Source organism: Anomaloglossus baeobatrachus, chromosome 8 (genome assembly GCF_048569485.1).
Source record: "Anomaloglossus baeobatrachus isolate aAnoBae1 chromosome 8, aAnoBae1.hap1, whole genome shotgun sequence".
In the NCBI taxonomy this organism is placed as follows: Eukaryota; Metazoa; Chordata; class Amphibia; order Anura; family Aromobatidae; genus Anomaloglossus; species Anomaloglossus baeobatrachus.
This window is the reverse complement of record NC_134360.1, coordinates 151,985,683-152,010,409: the sequence shown is the minus strand read 5'-3', so window position 1 is coordinate 152,010,409 and position 24,727 is coordinate 151,985,683. Positions and strand designations below refer to the sequence as shown.

At 50.3% G+C, this 24,727-nt stretch overlaps 1 protein-coding gene across 1 annotated transcript in view; it reads right to left on the bottom strand.

The window, feature by feature from the left end:
- LOC142250053 (complement factor H-related protein 1-like) overlaps nt 1-24,727 on the bottom strand; it is a 214,976-nt gene that overhangs the window by 106,913 nt on the left and 83,336 nt on the right. Inside the window, exon 5 of the mRNA XM_075322115.1 lies at nt 24,530-24,589. Within this exon, the coding sequence (XP_075178230.1) occupies nt 24,530-24,589 (60 nt within the window). The remainder of the gene's footprint in view (nt 1-24,529; nt 24,590-24,727) is intronic.

The following is a 24,727-nucleotide window of genomic DNA, read 5'->3' as shown; positions in this document are numbered from 1 at the left end:
ACCTGGTTCGCATACGCTCCGGGGACGAGTGGAAGACCGCCTTCAACACCCGGGACGGGCACTATGAATATTGCGTGATGCCATTCGGCCTTTGCAATGCTCCGGCAGTCTTCCAGGAGCTGGTGAACGATGTGTTCAGGGACCTCCTCTATGTCTGTGTAGTCGTATACCTGGACGACATTTTAATCTACTCCCCAGACCTACGTGCCCACAGAGAGCACGTGCAGATCGTGCTACAGAGGCTGAGGAAGAATCGCTTATACGCCAAACACGAGAAGTGTGTGTTCGAACAATCATCCCTTCCCTTTTTGGGCTATGTAATATCGGACACCGGACTGCAGATGGATCCCGGGAAGGTCTCTGCTATCCTCGACTGGCCTCCTCCTTCGGGACTAAAAGCCATCCAACGTTTCCTCGGTTTTGCTAACTACTATCGCCAGTTCGTCCCTCACTTCTTGACCCTAACTGCTCCGCTCTACGCCCTGACCAAGAAGGGGGCCAATCCGAAGGCTTGGACACCCGAAACCGAAGCCGCCTTCTGCTCTCTGAAGCGGTCCTTAGCTTCTTTTCCCGTCCTTCACCGTCCTGAGTTGAACCGCCAATTCACCCTGGAGGTTGACGCCTCCTCTGCAGGGGCAGGAGCCGTACTTATGCAGAATTCCGCCACCGGGAAGATGGTCACCTGCGGCTTCTTCTCCAAGATCTTCTCAGCCCCAGAACGCAATTATACCATTGGTGATCGAGAGCTCCTGGCCGTTAAGATGGCGTTGGAGGAATGGTGATACCTCTTGGAGGGAGCGGTTTACCCGGTGATCATCTATACTGACCACAAAAACCTGGAGTATATACGCTCCGTTCAAAGGCTGAATCCGCGCCAAGCACGTTGGTCTCTCTTCTTCGCCAGGTTTGACTTTCAGTTACACTACCGGCCCGCGGACAAGAACGTACGGGCGGATGCCCTGTCTCGGTCCTTCGTTCTGGTAGACCAAGAGGAGGAGCCAAACCAGCCCATCATCTGTCCTAGCAAGGTCATCCCGGTGGCTCCCGTCTCTCTGGCACAGATCCCTCCTGGGAAGACTTACGTCACGGAGACCGACCGACTCAAGGTCCTCCAATGGGGACACTCCTCGAAAGTGGCCGGACACGCCGGCCAGAAGAAAACCTGGGGCGTCATCGCCCGTCACTATTGGTGGCCGTCTCTTCGTACGGATGTCACCGCCTTCGTCTCTGCATGTTCCTCCTGTGCCCGGAACAAGACGCCTAAGCACCTGCCCTTTGGTCCTCTTCTCCCTCTGCCGACTCCTTCCATTCCATGGCAACACATAGCCATGGACTTTGTCACGGACTTGCCCTTGTCCTCTGGTCATACGGTCATCTGGGTCGTGGTGGACCGGTTCTCGAAAATGGCTCATTTTGTTCCTATGGCCGGATTGCCCTCTGCTCAAGAGCTCGCGGACGCCTTCATACAGCACATCTTCCGGCTGCATGGCTTTCCTGCCCATATCGTGTCCGACAGAGGAACCCAATTCACCTCACGCTTCTGGAGGGCTCTCTGTGAACACCTGGGGGTGTCTCTGGACTTTTCCTCTGCCTACCACCCTCAGTCAAACGGACAAGTGGAACGAGTCAACCAGATCATGACCACCTTCCTTCGTCACTACGTCAACGTCCACCAGGACAACTGGTCCACGCTCCTTCCTTGGGCTGAATTCTCTCATAACCACCAGGTCAGCGAATCCACCTCCAGTTCTCCCTTCCATGTTGTCTATGGTCTCCAGCCTTCTGTGCCGTTACCAGTCTCTCCAGCTTCTGATGTACCTGCAGCAGATGCCCTAGCCAGAGACTTCTCCGCTATATGGGCCTCAGTCAAGACCTCCCTGGGACATACTGCTGCACGAATGAAGAAACATGCGGACAAGAGACGTCTTGATCCTCCTCGCTTCTCTCCTGGGGACTTGGTCTGGCTTGCCTCCAAGTACGTCCGACTCAAAATTCCATCGTACAAGCTGGGTCCGCGGTACATCGGTCCCTTCAAGGTCCTCAGGAAGATCAATGAGGTATCCTACAAGTTGCAGCTTCCTCCCTCCATGCGGATACCCAACTCCTTCCATGTGTCCTTGCTGAAACCTGTTGTCTTCGGTCCCTTCTCCTCTGATGCCTGTCCTCCTCCTCCCATAGCCGATGATGACATCTATGCGGTAAGAGATATCGTGGCCATGAAGACCGTCAGGGGACGGCAGTACTTCCTGGTCAACTGGGCAGGTTATGGTCCCGAGGATAGGTCCTGGGAACCCCGGGAGAACGTGGGTACTCCTCTGATTCGTGCCTTCATGTCCCGGTTGCGGGGAGGGGGGCCTGGGAGGGGGGGGTACTGTCACGCTCCCCAGGTCCCGACGTCGTTCCTCACTCACCGCTCCGGTCCCCGGGCCCCCTGCCTCCAGCCACACGTCCTCATCGGCACCGCTCCCTGCTCTGGCCTCAGGCACCCGGGCGTCGCGCATGTGCATTAGGGCACGCGCGCGGTCACTGACCTCCTCTTAAAGGCCCTGCACTCCCTAACAGGATATTGCATCAGTCAGGGTCAGGTATATTAGGAGCTTCCTGCCTGGAGGGCGTCGCCTGTTCGTCGAGTTCTGCAAGCTAGAAGTCCAGGTCCCTTGTGCCTTACTCGTACTAAAACTTTGTCTCTTCTGTAGAGCCTGCTCTGCCTCCGTAACCGGTCTCTGAATCCAGTATTGCCAAGAGGTTCTCCGGTGTCCGTCGGCGGGGAATCCAACCACCGTTTCGGCAGCCTGTGCCTTTCTGGTATCTCCGACTTCACCCAGCTGCCTTCCCGTCACACCCAGCTAACCCGGATCCCGCCTGAGCTTCCTAACCGGCACCTGTACTGGACTCCCGTAATTGTCTCCGAGGACTCTGTGGCTCCAAAGACTCCGTTTTACCCTTTCCCTGTGGGACGCTACCCCGGTTCCGCTAGTACTCCGGCTACCATGTACCTAGGCCCTCTGGTGGGGTGACTGGACAGTCCCTGTATAGGGGTTAGCTCCAGGTTGCTTCACTGGGGGAGTCCGGTACACGGCCCAGAGGATCCACCATCACCCGGACCTAACAGTACGTCTCACTTTTTTGTAAATATTTTATTATATCTTTTATTATATCTGTGACAACACTCAATATATTACACTTTGATGCAATGTAACATAGTCAGTGTTCAGCTTGTTTAACAGTGTAAATATGGTGTGTGCTCTAAATAACTCAACACACAGCCATTAATGTCAAAACCACTGGGAAAAAAATTACCAGATTGTGCCCAATTCGCCATTTGCTTCCCCTGTGTCATATGACTCATTAGTGATTCAAGGTCTCAGGTGTGAATGGTGATAAGATGTGTTACATTTGGTGTTATCGCTCACACACTCTCTCATACTGGTCACTGGAGGTGTAAGATGGCAAATCATAGCAAAGAATTGTATGACGATCTGAAAAAATGATAACAGAGAGTAATAGAGGAAGGGTCTAAAATCCGCGCCAAGGACTCAAGGGATCCAATGAAGAGATTAATGCTTCTTTTAATATCATGCACAGGTCTACGCATTTCAGGAGTCGCAGCTCCCTTCTTCAGGACAACAGGCAGAAAATCATCAAATCTGTTACAATGGGGAATTGTGTGGTTTAACACTAGAACTACTGGACTCGTAACACCTATATAGAAATACATAGTGCAAAGTAGTCAAAATGACTACCTCAGTAGTTCTAGTGTTAAAAGCATGTATTGACGTCATGGGACCACCCATCCCAGAAAAAAAAACAAATTGCAGGCGGGATCTTGATATCAGCTTTCCTTGGGGTTGCTGCCTGGACCCGCATTCTTACATGCTTATATAGTGGTTGTGACTGGCACAACCATCAAAGGTGAGTGTGATACTCCTTTTTACCCCTTTCCATTGTTGGGGTAAGACCCTATTGCGCTTTGTTTTTCCACAGTTTCCTATCCGATCTGAAAAAATATGAGAGGCTGCTGATAAGTCTTTGGCTTTGTGACCTTTTTTTGTTTCTATGGTAACAAATGTTACATCACATGAATGCCTTATGTGTCTAATATATGTTTTCAAAATTTTGTGTTTGTTCCTTATGGCAACAGTGTTCTACACACGCTGGAAAACAAAATGACGGAGTCTAATGTGGTATTCAAAGCAACCGAGAGCAGAGAGGTGATAAAATTCTCATTTCTGCAAGGAAAGTCCGCGAAGGAGATTCATGGTGATATGTCACAGACATTGGGGGATCAATGCCCTTCAGAGTCCACAGTTAAGAACTGGGTTGCCAAATTTCAAATGGGCCACTTCAGCACCAATGATTAGTGGGATCTGAGCAGAAAACACAAATATCGTGTATACTCTTGTTTGGTTGGGAAGGGATGCACATTAATACAACTTCAAAACTTTACTTTTTGGGTGACTAAAGCCCGCTTTACACGTTGCAATTTCGCATACGACAGCGTATGCGATTTGTAACGCCCCCATCGTACGTGCGGCACGTTCAATTTGTTGAACGTGCCGCACACACGATTTAACCCCGTCACACGTACTTACCCGTCCATACGACCTCGCTGTGGGTCGGCGAACGTCCACTTCCTGGAATGGGAGGGACGTTCGGCGTCACAGCGACGTCTCGCGGCAGCAGCCAATAAAAGCGGAGGGGCGGAGCTGGGCGGGACGTAAACATCCCGCCCACCTCCTTCCTTCCGCATTATCAGCGGCAGCCATGGGAGGCAGGTAAGTTCTGTTCAATGTTCCCGGGGTGTCACACGCTGCAATGTGTGCTGCCACGGGAACATTGAACAACCACACGTTCAATTCTAGAGACAGATACGATGTATATGTGATGAACGTTTTAATGTTCAATCGCAATCGCACGTACCTGTCACACACTGCAATGTACCTTACAATGCCGGATGTGCGTCACTTACGACGTGACCCCGCCGACACATTGTAAGATATATTGCAGCGTGTAAAGCGGGCTTAAGTTTGCTTGATGTCATCTGGTGGGGTGGCAAAGTCTGGGGAAATAAATTTCCTGTTTAATTTCATAAGTCAGCATGTCTGCATTTTCCAGTGACAGGTGGATGCGTTTATCTATTATCGTGGCCCCAGCTGCACTACAAAATATTTTGTGACAACAGGTAATGTAATGTAATGTAACCCTGCCTAAATTGCTTTTTTTAAACACTTTGTAGCCCTAATTCAGAAACTCTCCCTGCACTATGAAGGACAGAGAGCAGAGGTATTAGAATTATTTCAAGGATCCAGCTCACCCATGTCTGACCTCACCGCACCTCAGTCACGGAAGACCGGCCCTGCCGTGGCCGCACAGCAATAAATCAAAAGAGGACTCCAGCTGAAGGTCCACGGTGGTTTATTCAGTGCAATACAGACAATGCATAGACGTTAACGCGTTTCTGGCTAAGCGCCCTTAATCAAAACCATTAAGAATAAGATGGACCTTCAGCTGCATTCCTCTTTGATGTATTAGAATTATCCCTTTAAATTGGCAGTTTGTTTGGTGTTGCAGCAAGTAATGTAACGCAATCAACTCTGGTTAAATGCCTTTTTAAACACTCTGCGGCCCTACTCCAGATAGCAGAGGTCCTGGAATTTCCCTTTAAAATGGCAGTTTGTTTGATTTTGCAACAGTTGATGTATCATCATCAACCCTGCCTAAATGGCATTTTATAAACACTCTATAGCCCTAATACAGAAATTCTCCCAGCATTACCAAGGACAGATACCAGATATACTGGCATTATCCCATTAAATGGTGGTTTTGGTTTGTTTGGTCTTATAGCAGGTAATGTAATGCAATCAACACTGCCTAAATAGCTTTTTTAAAAAGCCTTAAGGCTGCTTTACACACAGTGACATCGCTAGCGATGTCACTCGTGAAAGCACCCACCCCCGTCATTTGTGCATCACGAGCAAATCGCTGCCTGTGGTGCACAATATCACTAGGAGCCGTCACACATACTTAACTTCCTAGCGATGTCGCTGTGGCCGGCGAACAGCCTCTTTTCTAAGGGGGCGTTTCATGCTGCGTCACAGCGATGTCACACAGCAGGCGTCTAATAGAAGCGGAGGGGCGGAGAGCAGCCGCATGGAATTCACGGTCAGGTACGGTGTTGTTCGCCGTTCCTGGGGTGTCACATTTAGCGATGTGTGCTGCCTCAGGAATGACGAACAACCTGCATCCAGAACAAGGAACAACATTTGGGAAATAGACGACTGTCAACAATCAACGATTTGGTAAGTATTTTGCATCGTTAGCGGTTAGCGCTCGTACGTGTCACACGCAACGACGACGCTAACGAGGCCGGATGTGCGTCATGAATTCTGTGACCCTAATGACATCTCGTTAGCTATGTCGTTGCGTGTAAAGCCCCCTTAAATCAAGAAACTCTCTCTGCACTATCTAAGACAGGCTAGACTGATTAATGCCAAGGTGGGGGGTATAATATAGTGTATTTTTAAAAACTATCACTATATATAAATATATTAAATACACCCCAACTCCAATAAATAGGCTATTCATATAGATATAAAACCGACAAGAAAAACATCCAAAATCCAATAAAATATATATTCCTTTATTAATAATGTAATTAAAACAGCAATTTATATGCAAGGTTAATGATGACAGGAGGGACCCACAACACAGTACAATTATATATATAAAAAAAAATAAGAAGTGTAATTACATGAAATAATTACACGTGTAGGGATCCTCCAACCCACCCTACACGTGTTTCGGCGTACCTTCGTCAGGGGAATGTGTCAATGTGACACATTCCCCTGACGAAGGTATGCCGAAACACGTGTAGGGTGGGTTGGAGGCTCCCTATACACGGTCCACATGGCTTCAGGTACATCCATCTAATTAAATGTATTTACATTTGTTTGCTTGCACATTGCACTTTTATATAGTCCAACTTTGACTAAGCATTGTGGATCTACCCCAGGTGGTTATCTTGATGCTCTTTGCATGTGACCTCACATGGAATTGTCTGCCATAGTATTACTAATTATAGTGCACTTTTTCACTATTATACACTTTATTATTACTGTTGTGCACTTTATGTATAATTCATAGCATTTGCACTTTATATATATATATATATTTATTTATTCTGTGGCAGCTTTCCATTTGTGCTCGCCTGTTTTGGGCTCTTGCTGCCATCTGGTGGCCTTTTCATGTAATTACACTTCTTATTTATTTTTATATATAATTGTACTGTGCTGTGGGTCCCTCCTGTCATCATTAACCTTGCATATAAATTGCTGTTTTAATTACATTATTAATAAAGGAATATACATTTTATTGGATTTTGGCTGTTTTTCTTGTCGGTTTTATACTACCCAAGACAGATGGCAGAGTTATTGAAATTAAGCTTTTGAAATGCTGGGTTGTTTGGTCTTGCAGCAGGTGATGTAACACAATCAACCCTGCTTAAATGGCTTTTTTAAAAACTCTGTACCCCTACTCCAGAAACTTTCCCTGCACTATGCAGAGCTATCAGTGCTCTTGTGATTTAGCCCTGAAAAGGGCTGTTTGTTTAATCTTGCAGCAAGTACTGGACTACAGTAACACACTGTCCCTTTTTCAAAAGCAACTCTCCCCACACTCCAGATAAAGTGCACCTAGGGGTCAGGCAGATTGGTGGGAGGAAGTCAGGGAGAGGAAGTGGAGAGCAGAGCAGAGTCAGTTAAGTAGTAGCTCCAAAAGAGTGAGGAGCTGGGAGTTGGAGCTCCCTGGGGACTTTTGGCTAGGTTGCAGGCAGTGGTCTGTGACCGAAGGAGTCAGAGACCCAATAGCAGGGTATTGGAGAAGGGTGCCCGGTTTAGTTTTGGAGAACATATAGGTAAGGATGGTTGACCTTTAGGGAGATCAACATCCAGCACCGCGGAGCACCATCATGTGTTTTCTCAACGCAGTGATTCTAGAGCAATGCCCCCTGGGAAATATGCAAAAATGTTTTTTCCTTCCCGGTGAAAGACCTGGCTAGTTACCTGCCAGCGTTGAGAAACATGTGAGGGTGTCTCCGCGGCTTCCATGCTTTGCATATTTCCCAGGGGGCATTGCTCTAGAATCACTGCATTGAGAAAACACGTGATGGTGCTCCGCGGTGCTGGATGTTGATCTCCCTAAGGTCAACCATCCTTACCTATATAGTCTTCTACTAGGCATTGCTCCCACTAGCCAGTTTCCTACTCCACACTGATGAGGGGCAAATACCCCGAAACAGCTGTCTGTTGATAGATACCATGTTTTGGCATAGGTGGTTTCCTTGACTAGAGACTGTCCTTGCCGTGGTTTTTCCTTCCCGGTGAAAGACCTGGCTAGTTACCTGCCAGAGTTGAGAAACATGTGATTGTGTCTCCGCGGCTTCCTTGTTTTGCATAGTTTTGGAGAACGGCTGGCACCAGAGTACCTAGTAACCGAACCGGTACCGAAGACGGCAGGGTACTGGACCCTAGATCAGGGAGTAGCTTCACGCAACCTGATAATTAACCTGTGGAGGATAGTCTCTTTATGAACTTTCCCCAAGAGCTCAGAGATCGAAGGAATCAACACAAAGAGGGGGATAGGGCTCTCCAGCTTATGCGGCGCACTGAAATCCCAAGTGTCAGCCATTGAGAGCACAGCTCCCCTACTTAACAGTAGGGAGCGGGACCTCAACAGCTTCAAGCAGAGGGGTCATTCAGAACATCTAAAATACAGTGCATGGAGGCAAGGTACAGTCCACCAGCAATACCAACGGGACCGGACTAACGGATGGGCTCCACTGAAGCGTCAGCAGATCACAGAGACTTGGTTTACTACTGTAATGAAATGAAAAAGCTCCTGTGTGGAACCTTAAAAGCACAAGATTTAAGGGGTGTGCGATACACACTCACCTGATAGTGTTGTACAGCAGGTACAACACTGTATGATGCTGAAGGGGGAATCCTGGTTGACCGCTTCTCATTAGCGGGGATCCCGTCCTCTATGACACGCAGGAATCTGCTCACACGATCGGAACTTCCACGTGTAGTGTGAAGCCGCCGGACCGGCGTCTCACAGCAGCTCCTCCTCCGAGACGGATGGTCCCGTGATCCCGGTAGCAGTGATTCACCAGCCCCTTGCATACACATGAAATGGATCTCAGGATTTTGATCTGGCTGCAGCAGCCCCGTGAGCTCCCAGAGGGAGATAATTTAGTGGAGAGCAAGAAAAAAAAAAAAAGGGGGAAAATACCACGGTATCGGCCGCGCTGCTCAGAAGAAGGTAGTGATAAGATTATTGATGAAGATTTATTAAGGATATACACATCAAATGGATCGCAGGATCCTAATCTGACTGCAGCAGCCCCGTGAGCTCCCAGAGGGAGATAATTTAGTGGAAAGCAAAAAAAAAAGGGAAAAATGGGAAAATACCACGGTATCGTCCGCGCCGCTCAGAAGAGATCTTCAACAATAATCTTATCACTACCTTCTTCTGAGCAGCGCGGCCGATAACGTGGTATTTTCCCCTTTTTTTTTTTTTTGCTCTCCACTGGTTTACTACTGTGTCAGAGTCTGCTTTCTGGTTGCATCCATACCAACATGGCCTGAGTAAGTACGCTGTCCTCCCCTACCTCCAATCTGCACCACGCTCCCCAACACCTCCCCATCACCAGTCCCGAGGCCTCCCCTACCCATGGAGGGAAAGTCATCTGACTGCCCCACTCTATTTGTGCTGCCCCGTGGCCCCGTTACCTTCAGGTCGTCTTCGGGTCTTCAGGAACGGCGCGTCCTGGGTCCTACTGGTCACAGGTAAGTTGACTTCTTTAGGATTCGTGACGCCACTCTCGGTATTGCGGTCAGGGCGACCGCCACTGCAGATTAGGGGATGCCTAGGGCTGATGTTGAATGTAGCTAGATGTGGTGGCCTCCCGAGAGTGAGGCTAGCCCCAGGGCCCAGTTTGGGTGTGTGGAACCACAGGTCTCAGAATGACTCACACGCACAACCAGAATGTCTTTCAGGGTTTTTACTCACGTCAGGTGGCAGGGTGAGTAACCCGGGCGTAGCTGTGATGCACAAAGCAGGAACCAGGCTCCTTCAGGCTGACTTATGAGGGTGACTACCAACTTGCCTTCCTAGTCCTTGTGTTTTTGGAGTGACCCCCGACCTGAAGTCCTGCTGGGGTCACCCAGGGAAGTTGCTTCTGCCTGTTCTCCCCTCGTTCAGCCCGTCTGCTTGTAGCCTGGACCAGGTCACTCCGGCTGCTTGCCTCCTGTGAACTATAGGCCCTCTCGTTGCTACGTGGCTCCGGACTCTGTGGTGTTATGGTGGAGGGTATGAAGTACCCCCACCTGCAGGTTGAGCAGGCTAACTGAATGGGCCCCTGCTCTGGGGACATGTAACCCCGTGCGGGCCTGGTCCTCGCCTGGCAGTCCCCGTACTCAGCCACCCCTTTGCACTCCAGCCTTGGGTGGATTTCGGGTGGCACTACCAGGTGACCGTTTTCCCCCATCAGTAGCCACTGCACCTGCGGTGTCTGACTAGTGACAGCCTCAAGGTTTCCTCCTTGTGACCACTCTGCCTGAGCTTCACTGACTGACTGGTTCACTACTCCCTCCCCTCTGTGCCTGCCTCCGCAACTTAGCAACCAGGCTCTCTACCACACCCCTTGAGTGGAGATGGAGGCCACGCCCCCTCCTGGGTTCTCCAGGGGTCCCTTCAAATGTCAATGTGGGAGACCGGATTACTATGGGCCTATGTAACCACACCTCAGTCAGACTTCTGGATTACCTGTGTTGTACTGCCCCCAGCATGGGTGCAGTACTCAGTGGTTCCTGACCAGGTCAGGGGCACCACATATCTCCCCAGGGTACTCCCATCGGCAGTGATGGAACTCCCATTACCGCGAACCACGGGTGGCATCACAAACTCTTATCCCCTGTAAATAGCCCCCTTTTCATTTGAAGTGGCCGCTAGCCCCCGAGTCCGGAGACCCTCGAGCCACGGTAACCCCCGAATCCGAGCAGTGAGACTGCTGCATGGGCGGCACACTATCATGCTAATGAATGTGCAGCGTCACATAATGATCTCACTCACCTCTTCGCTGCTATCGCGTCCGACGGGGGATTTTGGCTCAGTGCACATGAGCCCGGAGTTTGAAGCCGACTGTACGCATCCTGGCTTCAAACTGAAGTAGTGCACATGACCCAAATTCCTGGGTCATGTGTGACGCCTTGGCAAAACCAGGTAGTCACACATAGGCACCCGCATAACACCTCCCCTCACCTAGGTGACATACAGCTGACCTGAAACCCTAGTCACCCCCCCTTTGGGGAAAGACCGGCACACCAGTGGGCGGGACAAGGCGGTTAGGGAATGCCCACATAGCGGTCTAGACAGCCCGGGGCATGAAAACAAGCAGTTAAGCTTCAGTTCAGTTTTGGAGTTCTAGTGGAGAGGAGTGTGGGCTGGAGCTAGGTGTAGCTCCAGCAGAGGAAGTTCAAGTTGAACGGTGCCAGGGTCAGAGCCCTGGTACCTTGGCTAGGTGACAGACGGTGGTCTCTGTCAGCAGGAGACGGGAAGACGGCTCGGCAGATCCGAGGAGGACCAGAGTAGGGTTGGAGCCCACTGGTACCGACACCGGAGACCTGACCGGAAACCGTGCACAGAGGGGGTATTCGGACCCTGAAGCCAGGACCGAAACCAGCGGCCTAGCTAATTAACCAATTGAGGGCAGGATTACAGGTCCTGTCCCAACCAAAGTCCCAAAAGCAGACAATCACCCACAGATAGGGATAGGGCAACCACCAGGGCCCATAGATCCCACGGGTCAGTGTCAGCGGGCACGGCTCCTTAGGCATACAGAAAGCTGGGAGCAGACTCCTGAGTTCCAAAACAGGCAGCCCACAATATACAAAAAGAGTGCAGATGAAAGAACAGAGACCATCAGCCCGGGTGAGTGGACCAGAGTACAACTGGCCGTGGCGGCCAGCCACCAGCACCTTGGTTTACCAAAAGACTCATATTATTCATTCAATTGTGAGTAACCAACTATCCCCTGGTTCACCTGGGCGTGCAAGGCCCTGCCGTCACCATACCCTGCACAGAGACACTGGGCCCCGGGGCAACCATCCCTACCCTCAGAGGGTTAACATCCGGCTGCCATTACATCTCCCCCGGTTATCCCACAACAGCAGCGGTGGTGTCCCACTTCACTACACACCGTGGGTGGCGTCACAGACATTCTACAATCAATCCCGTACAAATGCGTCCACCTTTTATTCGGAGTGTCCGCCCGGCCACCGGGTCCGGAGAACCCCTCGAGCCGTACCGTAGGCCCCGGATCCAAGCAGCGCTGACTGCTGGCACGGGTGCGGCACACCCCGAAACCTGGCATCACGAACAGGACTCAAACCCATCCACCTACCTGGTGGAAGTGCGCCTTGAATTGGACAGTCAGCAGGGATCCGTTGAGAAATTTTCAGAAGTCGCCATTTTTACCAACATTTTTAGGCGCGAAAAACTGCAGCCCAGTGTATTCTCCCCCGAGAAAGGGCGTGAAGCTGAAGCCCCGCCCCCTGGGAACATGGCCAGAAGGTAAACCCCGAGATCGTAAAACGAAACTAATCAGCCGCACAAGGGAGTACTTACAAAAGACGAGGGGGGGCGGGTGAAGGATCTGCAGCATGTGACCTGAGCAGGGCAGAGACGCCAGGACTCTGCCACGTTTTTATTCCTGGATCCCGACAGAGGAAGATGGCCGAGCAGTCTGGCAAGCCCATCATGGAGAGATTTGTGCTCGGAACAGCCGACTGGGTGGATACCCAGACAGCGCGGATGTGCCACAGGATACAGGCTCAGGCCAATGTTCTATTAAGGCAATGGACGGCCGAGATGGCTGTGCTGGCTGCAGCCATTCAGGCTCGCGAAGTGGAGGCGACCTCAGAGGAGCGGGCAAGCGACCCACGTCTCTATGTCCCACCGGGACTGGTCCACCAGGCTGAGGGGCCCGATCTGCCCCCTTCCGCCACGCTGCCTCCCTCGCTGCCTGCACCTGCAGCCGACACCCCGCTCAGTCCGCTGCCACACGCAACGGCAGCGGTACCCATCCCATCTGCCTGTGAGGACCCACCAGCGGAATCCTCAGGCCGCGAGCACTCCACCAATCCAGCACCCTCACCAGCTCCAAGCCAGACCACGTCCCGGCAGATGTCCCATCCGGTCCCGAGCCAGGCCGCAGCCCTGATAGCATCACCCCCGGTACTGGAGACGGCAGCCCCCATGATGACGACGGCCCTGGCAGTCCGCCCCAGCCGCAGCAGAGGCAGCCCCCGACCGGAAGCCAGCACCGCCAGAGACGCTGACTGCTCCAAAGTTCCCTGCCTCAGCTGAGGCATAGCGGGGATGCACCTGCAGGGCAGCAGAGCGGGCCATGACACAGCGGGGTCCTCCAATGCTAGTAGTGTCGGTCGTAGCCAGCACGGAGGGACTCCGGCTGGGCCCAGCCACCGCGCAGGTGGAAGCCGAGCATGAAGCAAGTGCTCCGTATTGGGAACGACAGTGGTGCCAGCTGAGCAAAGAGATAGCGGCCCGGGAGAAGAGGAAGGCGGAGGTACTGTCCCGGACGTACACGGAAAAGGACCATCTCCGAAATGCCATTTTCCGGGTCCGGGGCCCAACACACCAGGGCCAGGTCCAGCACTTCAACTCCCAGAGAGCCTGGGGTTTCATATATGAGCCGGGCCTGGAAGCCAAGATCTTTGTATCCTGGAGGGATGTGGCCACTCATCTGCCCGTTGGCCACCCAGACCGAGACCTGGAGCCCGGAGAGTTGGTCTCGTATACCCGGCACTGCGGACAGAGGGGGAAGTTTGCCCATAATGTGAGGAAGTGGGCGAAAATGGGCGCCCAGCTGCACACCCACCCCTCTTCGCCATCTTCACCTGATTGAATGTTAAGGTAGCGGTTCCCGGCTACCCCAGTTATGCAAGTCCCCGTTGGGACCTTTTACAGTTAAAGTCCAGTTTACAGTTCATGGACCGTGGCTTTGGACTGGAGAGATAACCCAAAAACTTTTGGGCATTGTAAATAGTCCCTGACCAACCTTCTCACCTGCCGCAGTCTCTGGAGAGGCTGATTGGAGGAAGGGCCTGCGGTAGAGTCGGCCGAGGACCAGTCACCACCAAAACCGGTGACTACCCTCCGGGTCAGGGGTCCCCTGAACGTGGGGCCCCATGAAAAGGACTGCCAGGTAAGGAACTTTTTACCTGGCCCGTAAGGGCAACACCCGGACCTAACCTGGACTTGGGCAAGGGGTGCCAACCTGTGTTTTAAAGGTGGCATCAGGGCTAGGTTGTTTTGGGTGGGTGAGGTGAGAAGGACCCGGTCCGTCCAGGATTTAAATGTGCAACATTTAGGAAAAGTGCCTCCCGTAAGAGAAGAATGAGAATATACTTTGATGTACATATGTTATTATAATTGTAATGTTTTCTACCTTTTTCTACAGTTCCTGTTAAATAAATGTTGGTGCTCGGACAGCCCGCTGACGGTCTGTATTAAACCAAAGGGGAATGTGACGCCCTGGCAAAACCAGGTAGTCACACATAGGCCCCCGCATAACACCTTCCCTCACCTAGGTGACATACAGCTGACCTGAAACCCTAGTCACCCCCCCTTAGGGCAAGACAGGCACACCAGTGGGCGGGACCAGGCGGTTAGGGAACGCCCACATAGGGGTCTAGACAGCCCGGTGCGGGAAAACAAGCAATTAGGCTTCAGTTCAGTTTTGGAGTTCTAGTGGAGAGGAGTGTGGGCTGGAGCTAGGTGTAGCTCCAGCAGATGAAGTTCAAGTTGAACGGTGCTACAGTCTGAGCCCTGGTACATTGGCTAGGTGGCAGATGGTGGTCTCCGTCAGCAGGAGACGGGAAGACGGCTTGGCAGATCCGAGGAGGACCGGAGAAGGGTTGGAGCTCACTGGTACTGACACCGGAGACCCGACCGGAAACCGTGCACATAGGGGGTATTCGGACCCTGAAGCCAGGACAGAAACCAGCGGACTAGCTAATTCACCGATTGAAGGCAGTATTACAGGTCCTGTCCCAACCAAAGTCCCAAAAGCAGACAACCACCCACAGATAGGGATAGGGCAACCACCTGGGTCCATAGATCCCATGGGTCAGCGTCAGCGGGCACGGCTCCTTAGGCACCCAGAAAGCCGGGAGCGGACTCCTGAGTTCCAAACCAGGCAGCCCACAAAACACAAAACAGTGCGGAGGAAAGGACAGAGACCACCAGCCTGGGTGAGCAGACCAGAGTGCAACCGGCCGCGGCGGCCAGCCACCAGCACCTTGGTTTACCAAAAGACTCATATGATTCATTCAATTGTGAGTAACCAACTATCCCCTGGTTCACCTGGGCGTGCAAGGCCCTGCCATCACTATACCCTGCACAGAGACACTGGGCCCCGGGGCAACCACCCTACCCATGAAGGGGTTAACATCCGGCTGCCATTACAACTCCCCCGGGTATCCCACAACAGCAGCGGTCGTGTGCCACCTCACCACATACCGTGGGTGGCGTCACAGACATTCTACAATCAATCCCGTACAAATACGTCCCCCTTTTGTTCGGAGTGTCCGCGTGACCCCTTGGTCCGGGGAACCCCTTGAGCCGTACCGTAGACCCTGGATCCGAGCAGCGCCGGCTGCTGGCACGGGGGTGGCACACATGCACACTGAGCCGAAATCCCGCATCGGGCGGCAGAGAGGTGAGTGAGATCATCCTGTGACACTGCGCATTCATTAGCATGTTAGCACGCCCACAGAGGTGTGCCAACATGCAAATGTGGGCGAATGGCCGAGGAACTAGTGCCCTCGTTCATTAGCATATGGTAAAAGATCTTTAGAAATACTTTTTCTAAAGATCTCTTTATCTATGCTAGTGTATGTATACAGGGACTGTTAGGCAGGGATTAGTAATATGCACTCAGGACTGCTCGTGGTTCTGGGTGCATATTGTACCTGACAGGCTCCCTTTAAAGAGCGTCATTTTTATTTCATTTTTTCACAAATCAACAGTACAGAAATTTGCTTCTTTCTCTGCTAGAATTGATCAGTCATTATCAAAATTCTCAATTCAGTGAAGACTTTCCCATTACTGAGAAAGGAGATGACCGTTATTACAGATGAGATTCTATGTAGATAGTAGATAGAATAAGGGAAGGTGGTGGTGCTCTGCATTTAGCACCTCCCTCTGCCTCTAGCGCCTCTCTCTGCTTCCTCCGTCTGTCTTTTGCTCCTCCCTCTGCCTCTAGCTCCGCCCTACTCCAACGTCCTAGAATCAGTAACAGTAAAGTCTTCATTAAATAAAGATTTTTCTTCAGAATTAAGAATTTTGATAAATACTGATCAATTCTTGCAGAGAAAGAAGCAGATTTGTCTGATGAACTATTTTAAAAGTTGCCTATTTTCAATACAGACCATTGTTGTGCTTTTAATTTCCCTAAGGGCTGCACACTCAGTCTTTGTTGGGTAAGATTGCTATGAAGCGACCTCAGACAGCTCCGAGCCAAGATGTTCCTCAAACTGGGCATTCATCTGAAAGTAATTTGTGATTATGCAGGAACGAAAAGATCAAGTATGGGATCTTTCCAGATAATATTCCAATGTTTTTGTAGCACCTTCCTTAGAGGGAGGGGAGCAGAATTGAAGGTGGTGATAAACTTAATGGAAAAAAAAAATCATGTTTTTTTTTCATTTGGTCATAGGGTTTCGGCTCCAGACATTGTTATTGTGTAATCTGATTTGTCCTCTGATAAGCACGTTTAATAATTAGTGATGAGCGGGTACTAAAAAGCTCGGGTGCTCGAGGCTCGGGCCGAGCATCCCAAGATACTCATGTACTCGGCCCGAGCACCGAGCCCAATGTTATCCTATGGGAGACCCGAGTATTTTTATGAAATGACCCCCCGGCAGCATGTAGAAACCCTAAAAATGTCACAAAAGTCTCAGAAGAGTGCTCAAATGACAAGGCAACAGCATGGGGAAGACCCCTTGAAGCATTTATCACTCAAAAGTCACAGCTGTGAACAATTTTGTCTGCGTTTTACGCCATTTTTACGGACTCACCCGAAAACCTTCAAAAATGACACCAAAATGAATTTTCATGGCGGAAATGTTAAGGGCACATACCCAATAGTGAGATAGAGCTGGTGTATGTTACTTTTGGAGATTACATGAAAGATTTTACGTGAAAACATTGTGTGGCACTCCGATGTCTCTGAGAAGAGACGTACATGAAGGCCTCTTAAGTCTAATGTGCCCATTTTGAGGAAGTGAGTCTTTGTAGTATTTTCCTTTGCCAGGGCAGTCCAAAATTGTGAGGTTCACCAATGCCCCTGCATACAGACATGCATGAAGGCCTGTAAACCTGAAGTGCCCATTGTAAGGAAGTGGGTCTATTGTAGTATAGCCCTTAGGCAGGGCAGCCAAAAATTGGGAGGCTCCACGTTGTCCCTGGATAGAGACGTGCATGATGGCCTGTAAACCTGAAGTGCCCATTGTAAGGAAGTGGGTCTATTGTAGTATAGCCCTTAAGCAGGGCAGCCAAAAATTGGGAGACTCCACATTGTCCCTGGATAGAGACGTGCATGAGGGCCTGTAAACCTGAAGTGCCCATTGTAAGGAAGTAGGTCTATTGTAGTATAGCCCTTTGGCAGGGCAGCCAAAAATTGGGAGGCTCCACATTGTCCCTGGATAGAGACGTGCATGATGGCCTGTAAACCAGAAGTGCCCATTGTAAGGAAGTGGATCTATTTTAGTATAGCCCTTTGGCAGGGCAGCCAAAAATTGGGAGGCTCCACATTGTCTCTGGATAGAGACGTGCATGATGGCCTGTAAACCAGAAGTGCCCATTGTAAGGAAGTGGGTCAATTGTAGTATAGCCCTTTGGCAGGGCAGCCAAAAATTGGGAGGCTCCACATTGTCCCTGGATAGAGACGTGCATGATGGCCTGTAAACCAGAAGTGCCCATTGTAAGGAAGTGGGACTATTGTAGTATAGCCCTTTGGCAGGGCAGCCAAAAATTGGGAGGCTCCACATTGTCCCTGGATAGAGACCTGTTAGGTTCTTAGTGCGACCTTGCTTGCATTTAAAAACCGCACGTGTGTGCCTGTTGGTGGCAGCGTTCAGGTGCACTTGTGTGCGTTTTGCACAAACTTGGATATAACGCACAAGTCTAGTGAATACACATCAGCACAGCATTGCAAAATGCGCAAGGGCGTTGGCAACGAACAAGGAAGTGGACGTGATGGTGGTGCAGGCAGAGACCGAGGTCGTGTGCAAGCTCTAATTTTGCCACAACAAAGGGCCACATCTACTCGCTCGCACATCCTGTCCCAAATTCTTGGGGACCGCAGCAGTACACCGCTCTTGAACCAAGACCAGTGTCAACAGATTGTTAGTTGGATAGCGGATAATGCTTCCAGTCAGATTGGCACCACCACAAACACTCTGTCTTCAACACGGTCAAGTGTTAGTAGCCGTGATACTGCACCGCACATTTCAGAACCTGATCCTCCTTCCTACCACCAGGCCGAGTACACGTCCACGGACACTCGGAAGAGCTGTTCACGTTTCCATTCACACATTCTGGCCTCTCGCCAGCTCCTGTTGAAGTGGGTCATGACGAGATTGTATGTACAGATGCCCAAATATTTGAGCAGCCACGTTCTCACAAAGTTGGCAATGTGTCTCAACAAGGGGTGAACGATGATGAGACACAATTGTCAGGAAGTCAGGAGGAGGAGCAGGGTGCGGAAGAGGAAGACGACGTGGTGGATGATCCAGTAACTGACCCAACCTGGCAGGAGGATATGCAGAGCGAGGACAGCAGTGCACAGGGGGAGGGAGGCGTAGCATCCCAACAGGCAGTAAGAAGCAGGGTGGTGGCCCCAGGCAGAAGTCAGGCAACCGTTCCCCGGAACAAAAACACGTCACAAGGTGCCTGTACAAATGTTAGATCTTCCCGGGTCTGGCAGTTTTTTAAGTTGGCTCCAGTTGATTCTAAAAAGGCCATTTGCAACACCTGCCGTGCCAGCATTAGCAGGGGTACCAAAACTAGCAGCCTGACCACCACCAGCATGATCAGGCACATGTCAGCCAAGCACCCGACTTTGTGGGATGTACAACAGAGTCGAGAAGCAGTGCTTGCTGATGTCACTGCTGCGTCTTCGCTTGTTGTGCATGCGAGCCAATCCCCTGTCCATGCTGCCCGCGAACAAGCCTCCTCCGGCCCTGCACCTGCAGTTACCCACGCAGAAATAACACCATCATCAAGCATGTCCTTGTCACAGCGCAGCGTTCAGTTATCCATTCAGCAAACCTTTGAACGCAGGCGCAAATACACTGCCAACGCCCCACATGCCACACTTCTAAATGCTAACATTTCGCGACTGCTTGCGCTGGAAATGTTGCCTTTTAGGCTGGTGGAGACAGAAGCATTCTGCGACCTGATGGCGGCAGCTGTCCCACGTTACTCGGTCCCCAGCCGCCACTATTTCTCCCGGTGTGCCGTCCCCACATTGCATAACCACGTGTCACAAAACATCACACGTGCCCTGAACAATGCTGTTTCAGCCAAAGTCCACCTAACCACAGACACGTGGACAAGTGCTTGTGGGCAAGGCCGCTACATCTCATTGACGGCACACTGGGTTAATATTGTGGAAGCTGGGACCCAGTCTGAGCGAGGGACGGAACACGTCCTTCCCACACCAAGGTTTGCAGGCCCTACCTCAGTCAGGGTTTCACCTACACTCTACAGCTCCGGAATGTCATGCTCCTCAGCCTCCTCCTCCTCCTGCGCATCCTCATCCACTTTACCCTCCACACCAGTCCCAAGCTGGAAGCACTGCAGCACTGCCTCGGCGAAGCGGCAACAGGCTGTGCTGAAGCTAATCTGCATAGGTGACAAACCCCACAATGCAGAAGAGGTGTGGACAGCTCTGAAACAGCAGGCAGATCACTGGCTCACACCTCTGAACCTAAAGCCAGGAAAGGTCATGTGTGACAATGGCCGGAACCTGGTGGCGGCTTTGAGGCGAGGCCAGTTGACACATGTTCCATGTGTGGCCCATGTGCTCAACCTCGTGGTTCAGCGGTTTCTAAAGTCATACCCAGAGCTGTCTGATCTACTGGTAAAAGTTCGCCACCTGTCTGCACATTTTCGAAAGTCACCTACTGCTTCAGCTGGCCTTGCCGGCTTCCAGCGCCATTTGAATCTTCCGGCTCACAGACTGGTGTGTGATGTCCCCACGCATTGGAATTCAACTCTGCACATGTTGGTCAGGATATGTGAGCAGAAGAGGGCAGTTGTTGAGTACCTGCATCACCTAAGCCGTCGGGAAATGGGTCAAACTCCACACATAACACCTGAGGAGTGGAGATGGATGTCCGACCTATGTACCATCCGCCAAAACTTTGAGGACTCCACCAAGATGGTGAGCGGCGATGACGCCATTATTAGCGTCACCATACCGCTTCTCTGCCTTCTAAAATGGTCTCTGCTCAAAAACAAACATGATGCATTGCAGGCGGAGCGCGATGAGTATGAGCAAGAAACAGTAGTGGGTGTGGGTGATAACACACAGCCCAGCCTCGTCTCATCACAACGTGCAGTGGAGGACTATGACGAGGAGGAGGATAAAGACATGGAGCAACTCTCCGGCCAAATTGAGGATATGACATGCAGTCATATCCTCGGTTCAGCGTGGCTGGCCAGAGGACAGGGTAGATGATGAGGAGGAGGAGGACAGCATGTTCAGTCATCATGTTGGTCAGGATACTGAAGTGATGGCTGTTAAGAGTCTGGCGCACATGGCTGACTTTATGGTAAGCTGCCTGTCTCGTGACCCTCGCGTTAAGAACATCTTGGCCGACAATCATTAGTGGTTGGTAACACAGGTAGACCCACGCTAAAAGAACTTTATGTCTCTTATTCCCGAGGCGAAGAGGTCAGGCAAAGTGCAGCAGTTCCACTGCCATAGTCACGGAAGTAGGCAAAGCATTCCCCTCACAAAACGCTAGCAGCATAGGTCAAGAATCAGTGGACAACCAAGGCGTACAGCCGAGAGGGGCACAAGTCCAATCCGCCAGAGGTAGGGGAACAGTCTTTAAGATGTGGGACAGTTTTCTCAGCCCCTCACATACCACAGCCCCTGAGGTGTGGGGTAGTGCCACAAGAAATTCTAAGTTTGCCCAGATGCTCAAGGAGTACCTTGCAGATCGAACAACTGTACTCCGACATTCCTCTGTGCCTTACAATTATTGGGTATCCAAGCTGGACACGTGGCATGAATTGGCTCTCTACGTTTTGGAAGTCCTGGCCTGCCCTGCCACTAGCGTTTTGTCAGAGCGTGTTTTTAGTGCCGCAGGTGGAATCATTACAGATAAACGCACCCACCTGTCAACTGAAAATGCTGACAGGCTGACTCTGATCAAGATGAACAAGGGTTGGATTGGGCCAGACTTCACCAGCAAATGACAGCGGAATTTAAAGTTTGTAACGGGAATTTGCCATGTACCTCCACTCACCCATGGGTACACACTTCTGGACTTTGGCTAATCGTTGGACTGCTCCTCCTTCTCCTCATGCGCCACCATGATGACCGTTACAATAGTTAGGCCGTTGTTTCAGGTATACCCCCAGTGGTAAATTTTTTTGCCCATTCTTTCAGAATGGGCATTACAACGACAGAAGACCCGCTCCTTTGCAATGGGAACAATGTTTTGAGGCCCTCATGCACGTCTCTATCCAGGGACAATGTGGAGCCTCCCAATTTTTGGCTGCCCTGCCAAAGGGCTATACTACAATAGACCCACTTCCTTACAATGGGCACTTCAGGTTTACAGGCCCTCATGCATGTCTCTATCCAGGGACAACGTGGAGCCTCCAAATTTTTGGCTGCCCTTCCTAAGGGCTATACTACAATAGACCCACTTCCTTACAATGGGCATTTCAGGTTTAAAGGCCCTCATGCATGTCTCTATCCAGGGACAATGTGGAGCCTGACGCTGCCACCGACTGCCACACACGTGCGGTTTTTAAATGCAAGCACGGACGCAATAAGAACCTAACAGGTTTTTAGGAGCGACAATTACTGAGAAGTTTGACACTATCAGACACTGCTGACGTGTATTATTCACTAGACTTGTGCGTTATATACTAGTTTGTGCAAAACGCACACAAGTGCACCTGTACGCTGCCACCGACTGCCACACACGTGCGGTTTTTAAATGCAAGCACAGACGCACTAAGTACCTAACAGGTTTTTAGGAGCGACAATTACTGAGAAGTCTGACACTATCAGGATTGTTTTAGACTGTGTACACCAGCCCCAGATATGATGAAGGCTGGTATACGGTCACCACTAGGAATGGCTATATACCCTGCCTGCCTGCCTGTATACAGCTACAATAGTCCTGAGAAGGACTCTTCTGGTCACTAGCCTGTATTCCGACCTGGCTATACCCTGCCTGCCCTGCCTGTATACAGCAACAATAGTCCTGAGAAGGACTCTGCTCCTGTACTCCGACCTGGCTATACCCTGCCTGCCTGTATACAACTACAATAGTCCTGAGAAGGACTTCTGGTCACACTGTTTGCAGCCCTGCTACGGAAATAACTATAAAGGGCCGCAAACCTTTCCCTGAAGCAGCAACACTCTCCCTGCACTGACTGTCTGGATGGCTGTGTGCAGAGCACAGCGCGCCCGCCGGTATAAAGGCTCGGTCTCGCTGTGCAGGCTGGCCAATCAATGCAATTCCACAACTAACAGGGCTGTGGCATTGCAGTGGTCTGCCAGCCAATCCCTGCATGAGGGCTGGCTGTCAAAAGAGCGCCAACATGCAGGGATGAAGACCACGAGTACAGCACGAGTATCGCGAGATTACTCGGTCCCCGCCGAGTAGCCCGAGTACAGTGATACTCGTGCGAGTACCGAGTAGTGACAAGCATACTCGCTCAACACTATTAATAATGTTTTCAGGGTAACAGTGCTTGGTAAACTGTTCACTAGTGTAGTTAATTTCATCCTCGGGTATTAATTATACAGCATATTTGTTAGCCATTTGCGTTAATGGATACTAGAAAAGTGGATGCAGCCATTCCTGTTTGCATCTTTTTTAGTGACAATAGTGTTCTCCTGATGGGAGATATTCAAGTCTAAAGGCCCCGTCACATGCTACGATATATCTAACGATATGTCGTCGGGGTCACGGAATTTGTGACGCACATCCGGCATCGTTAGAGATGTCGTAGCGTGTGACACCTTCGAACGACTGTTAACGAGCAAAAATACTCACCTTATCGTTGCTCATTGACACGTTGTTCATTTTCATAATGTCGTTCCTCCTTCTGCGCGCCGGTTGTTCGTCATTCCTCAGGCAGCACACATCGCTACGTGTGACACCCCGGTAACGACGAACACAGCTTACCTATGACCCGCCGGCAATGAGGAAGGAGGTGAGCAGGGTGCTCCGGCCGCTCATCGCCGCCCCTCCGCTTCTATTGGGCGGCCGCTGTGTGACGTTGCTGTGACACCGAACGTCCTACCCCTTTCAGGAAGAGGATGTTCGCCGCCCACAGCGACGTCGTTAGGGAGGTAAGTAAATGTGACAGGGGTTAACGACATTGTGCGACATGGGCAACGAATTGCCCATGACGCACAAACGACGGGGGCGGGTGCGATCGCTCATGCATGTTATATCGTAGCGTGTAACACCGCCATAAAAAAATAATAGCTGCCTTGCTAACAGTCAGGTTGAGTGACATAACCTAACTGTTGGAATGAAGTTCTTACGCAAAATTAGTAATTACATTATTATTGCCTTTCCATATGAAAATGGCATCATCAATGTATAATCTCCAGTCTGTTAAGTTGAAGGGTTTTACCTTTCTAATTATTGAGATGGACACAGTGGAAATGATTTTTCAACATCCAAAAGAAAAACTAACAAAGTAAATTTACTATGTAATGGCAGCTAAAAAAGTAACTTTGCAATACGATCAGTTCTTATTGGGTTTGCTGTGTCTGCTTACAAGTTGGTTCTTATGAAGCATTTTTCTTGCATATGGTAACCAATTATGTCAACAGCATTAAGGTTCCATACCACTTCATAAGGGTTACACAAGTCGAAAAAAAGGAATTGTGATGGTTCCATCAGCTTAGAAAACTGAAAAAATGATTTTATATAGTCATCTCATATATTTCACGGTTTACCAACAGAACACACTCTATTCCTAACTAAAATGGTTTTGTTTTTATCAGAATATTGGAAAAGCTAAAATCTGCATTAATATTACACTGCGTTTCATTCTCCAAGTTGCCATGAAGCAATGTCAGATCAATTATATTATTGTGGTTTCCTAAATGGGTATAATTTGGTCAATTTTGGCTTATGTATTAATATTGGATTGAAAACTGAGATAAATAACCTACCTTCCTTTTCTTCGATATCTGGTGGTGGAATAATGGCATCGGGCTGATCAGGTTTCAGGTCTAAAATACAGAAACACAAAAAATAAAATTACAATAGTATTAATAATACAAAAATCTATGCTATGGAGGGTTTAAGAAATGCATCTCTGTAATGAGTAATGTTATAATTACTTTCGTTATATAAATAGTATTTTATAG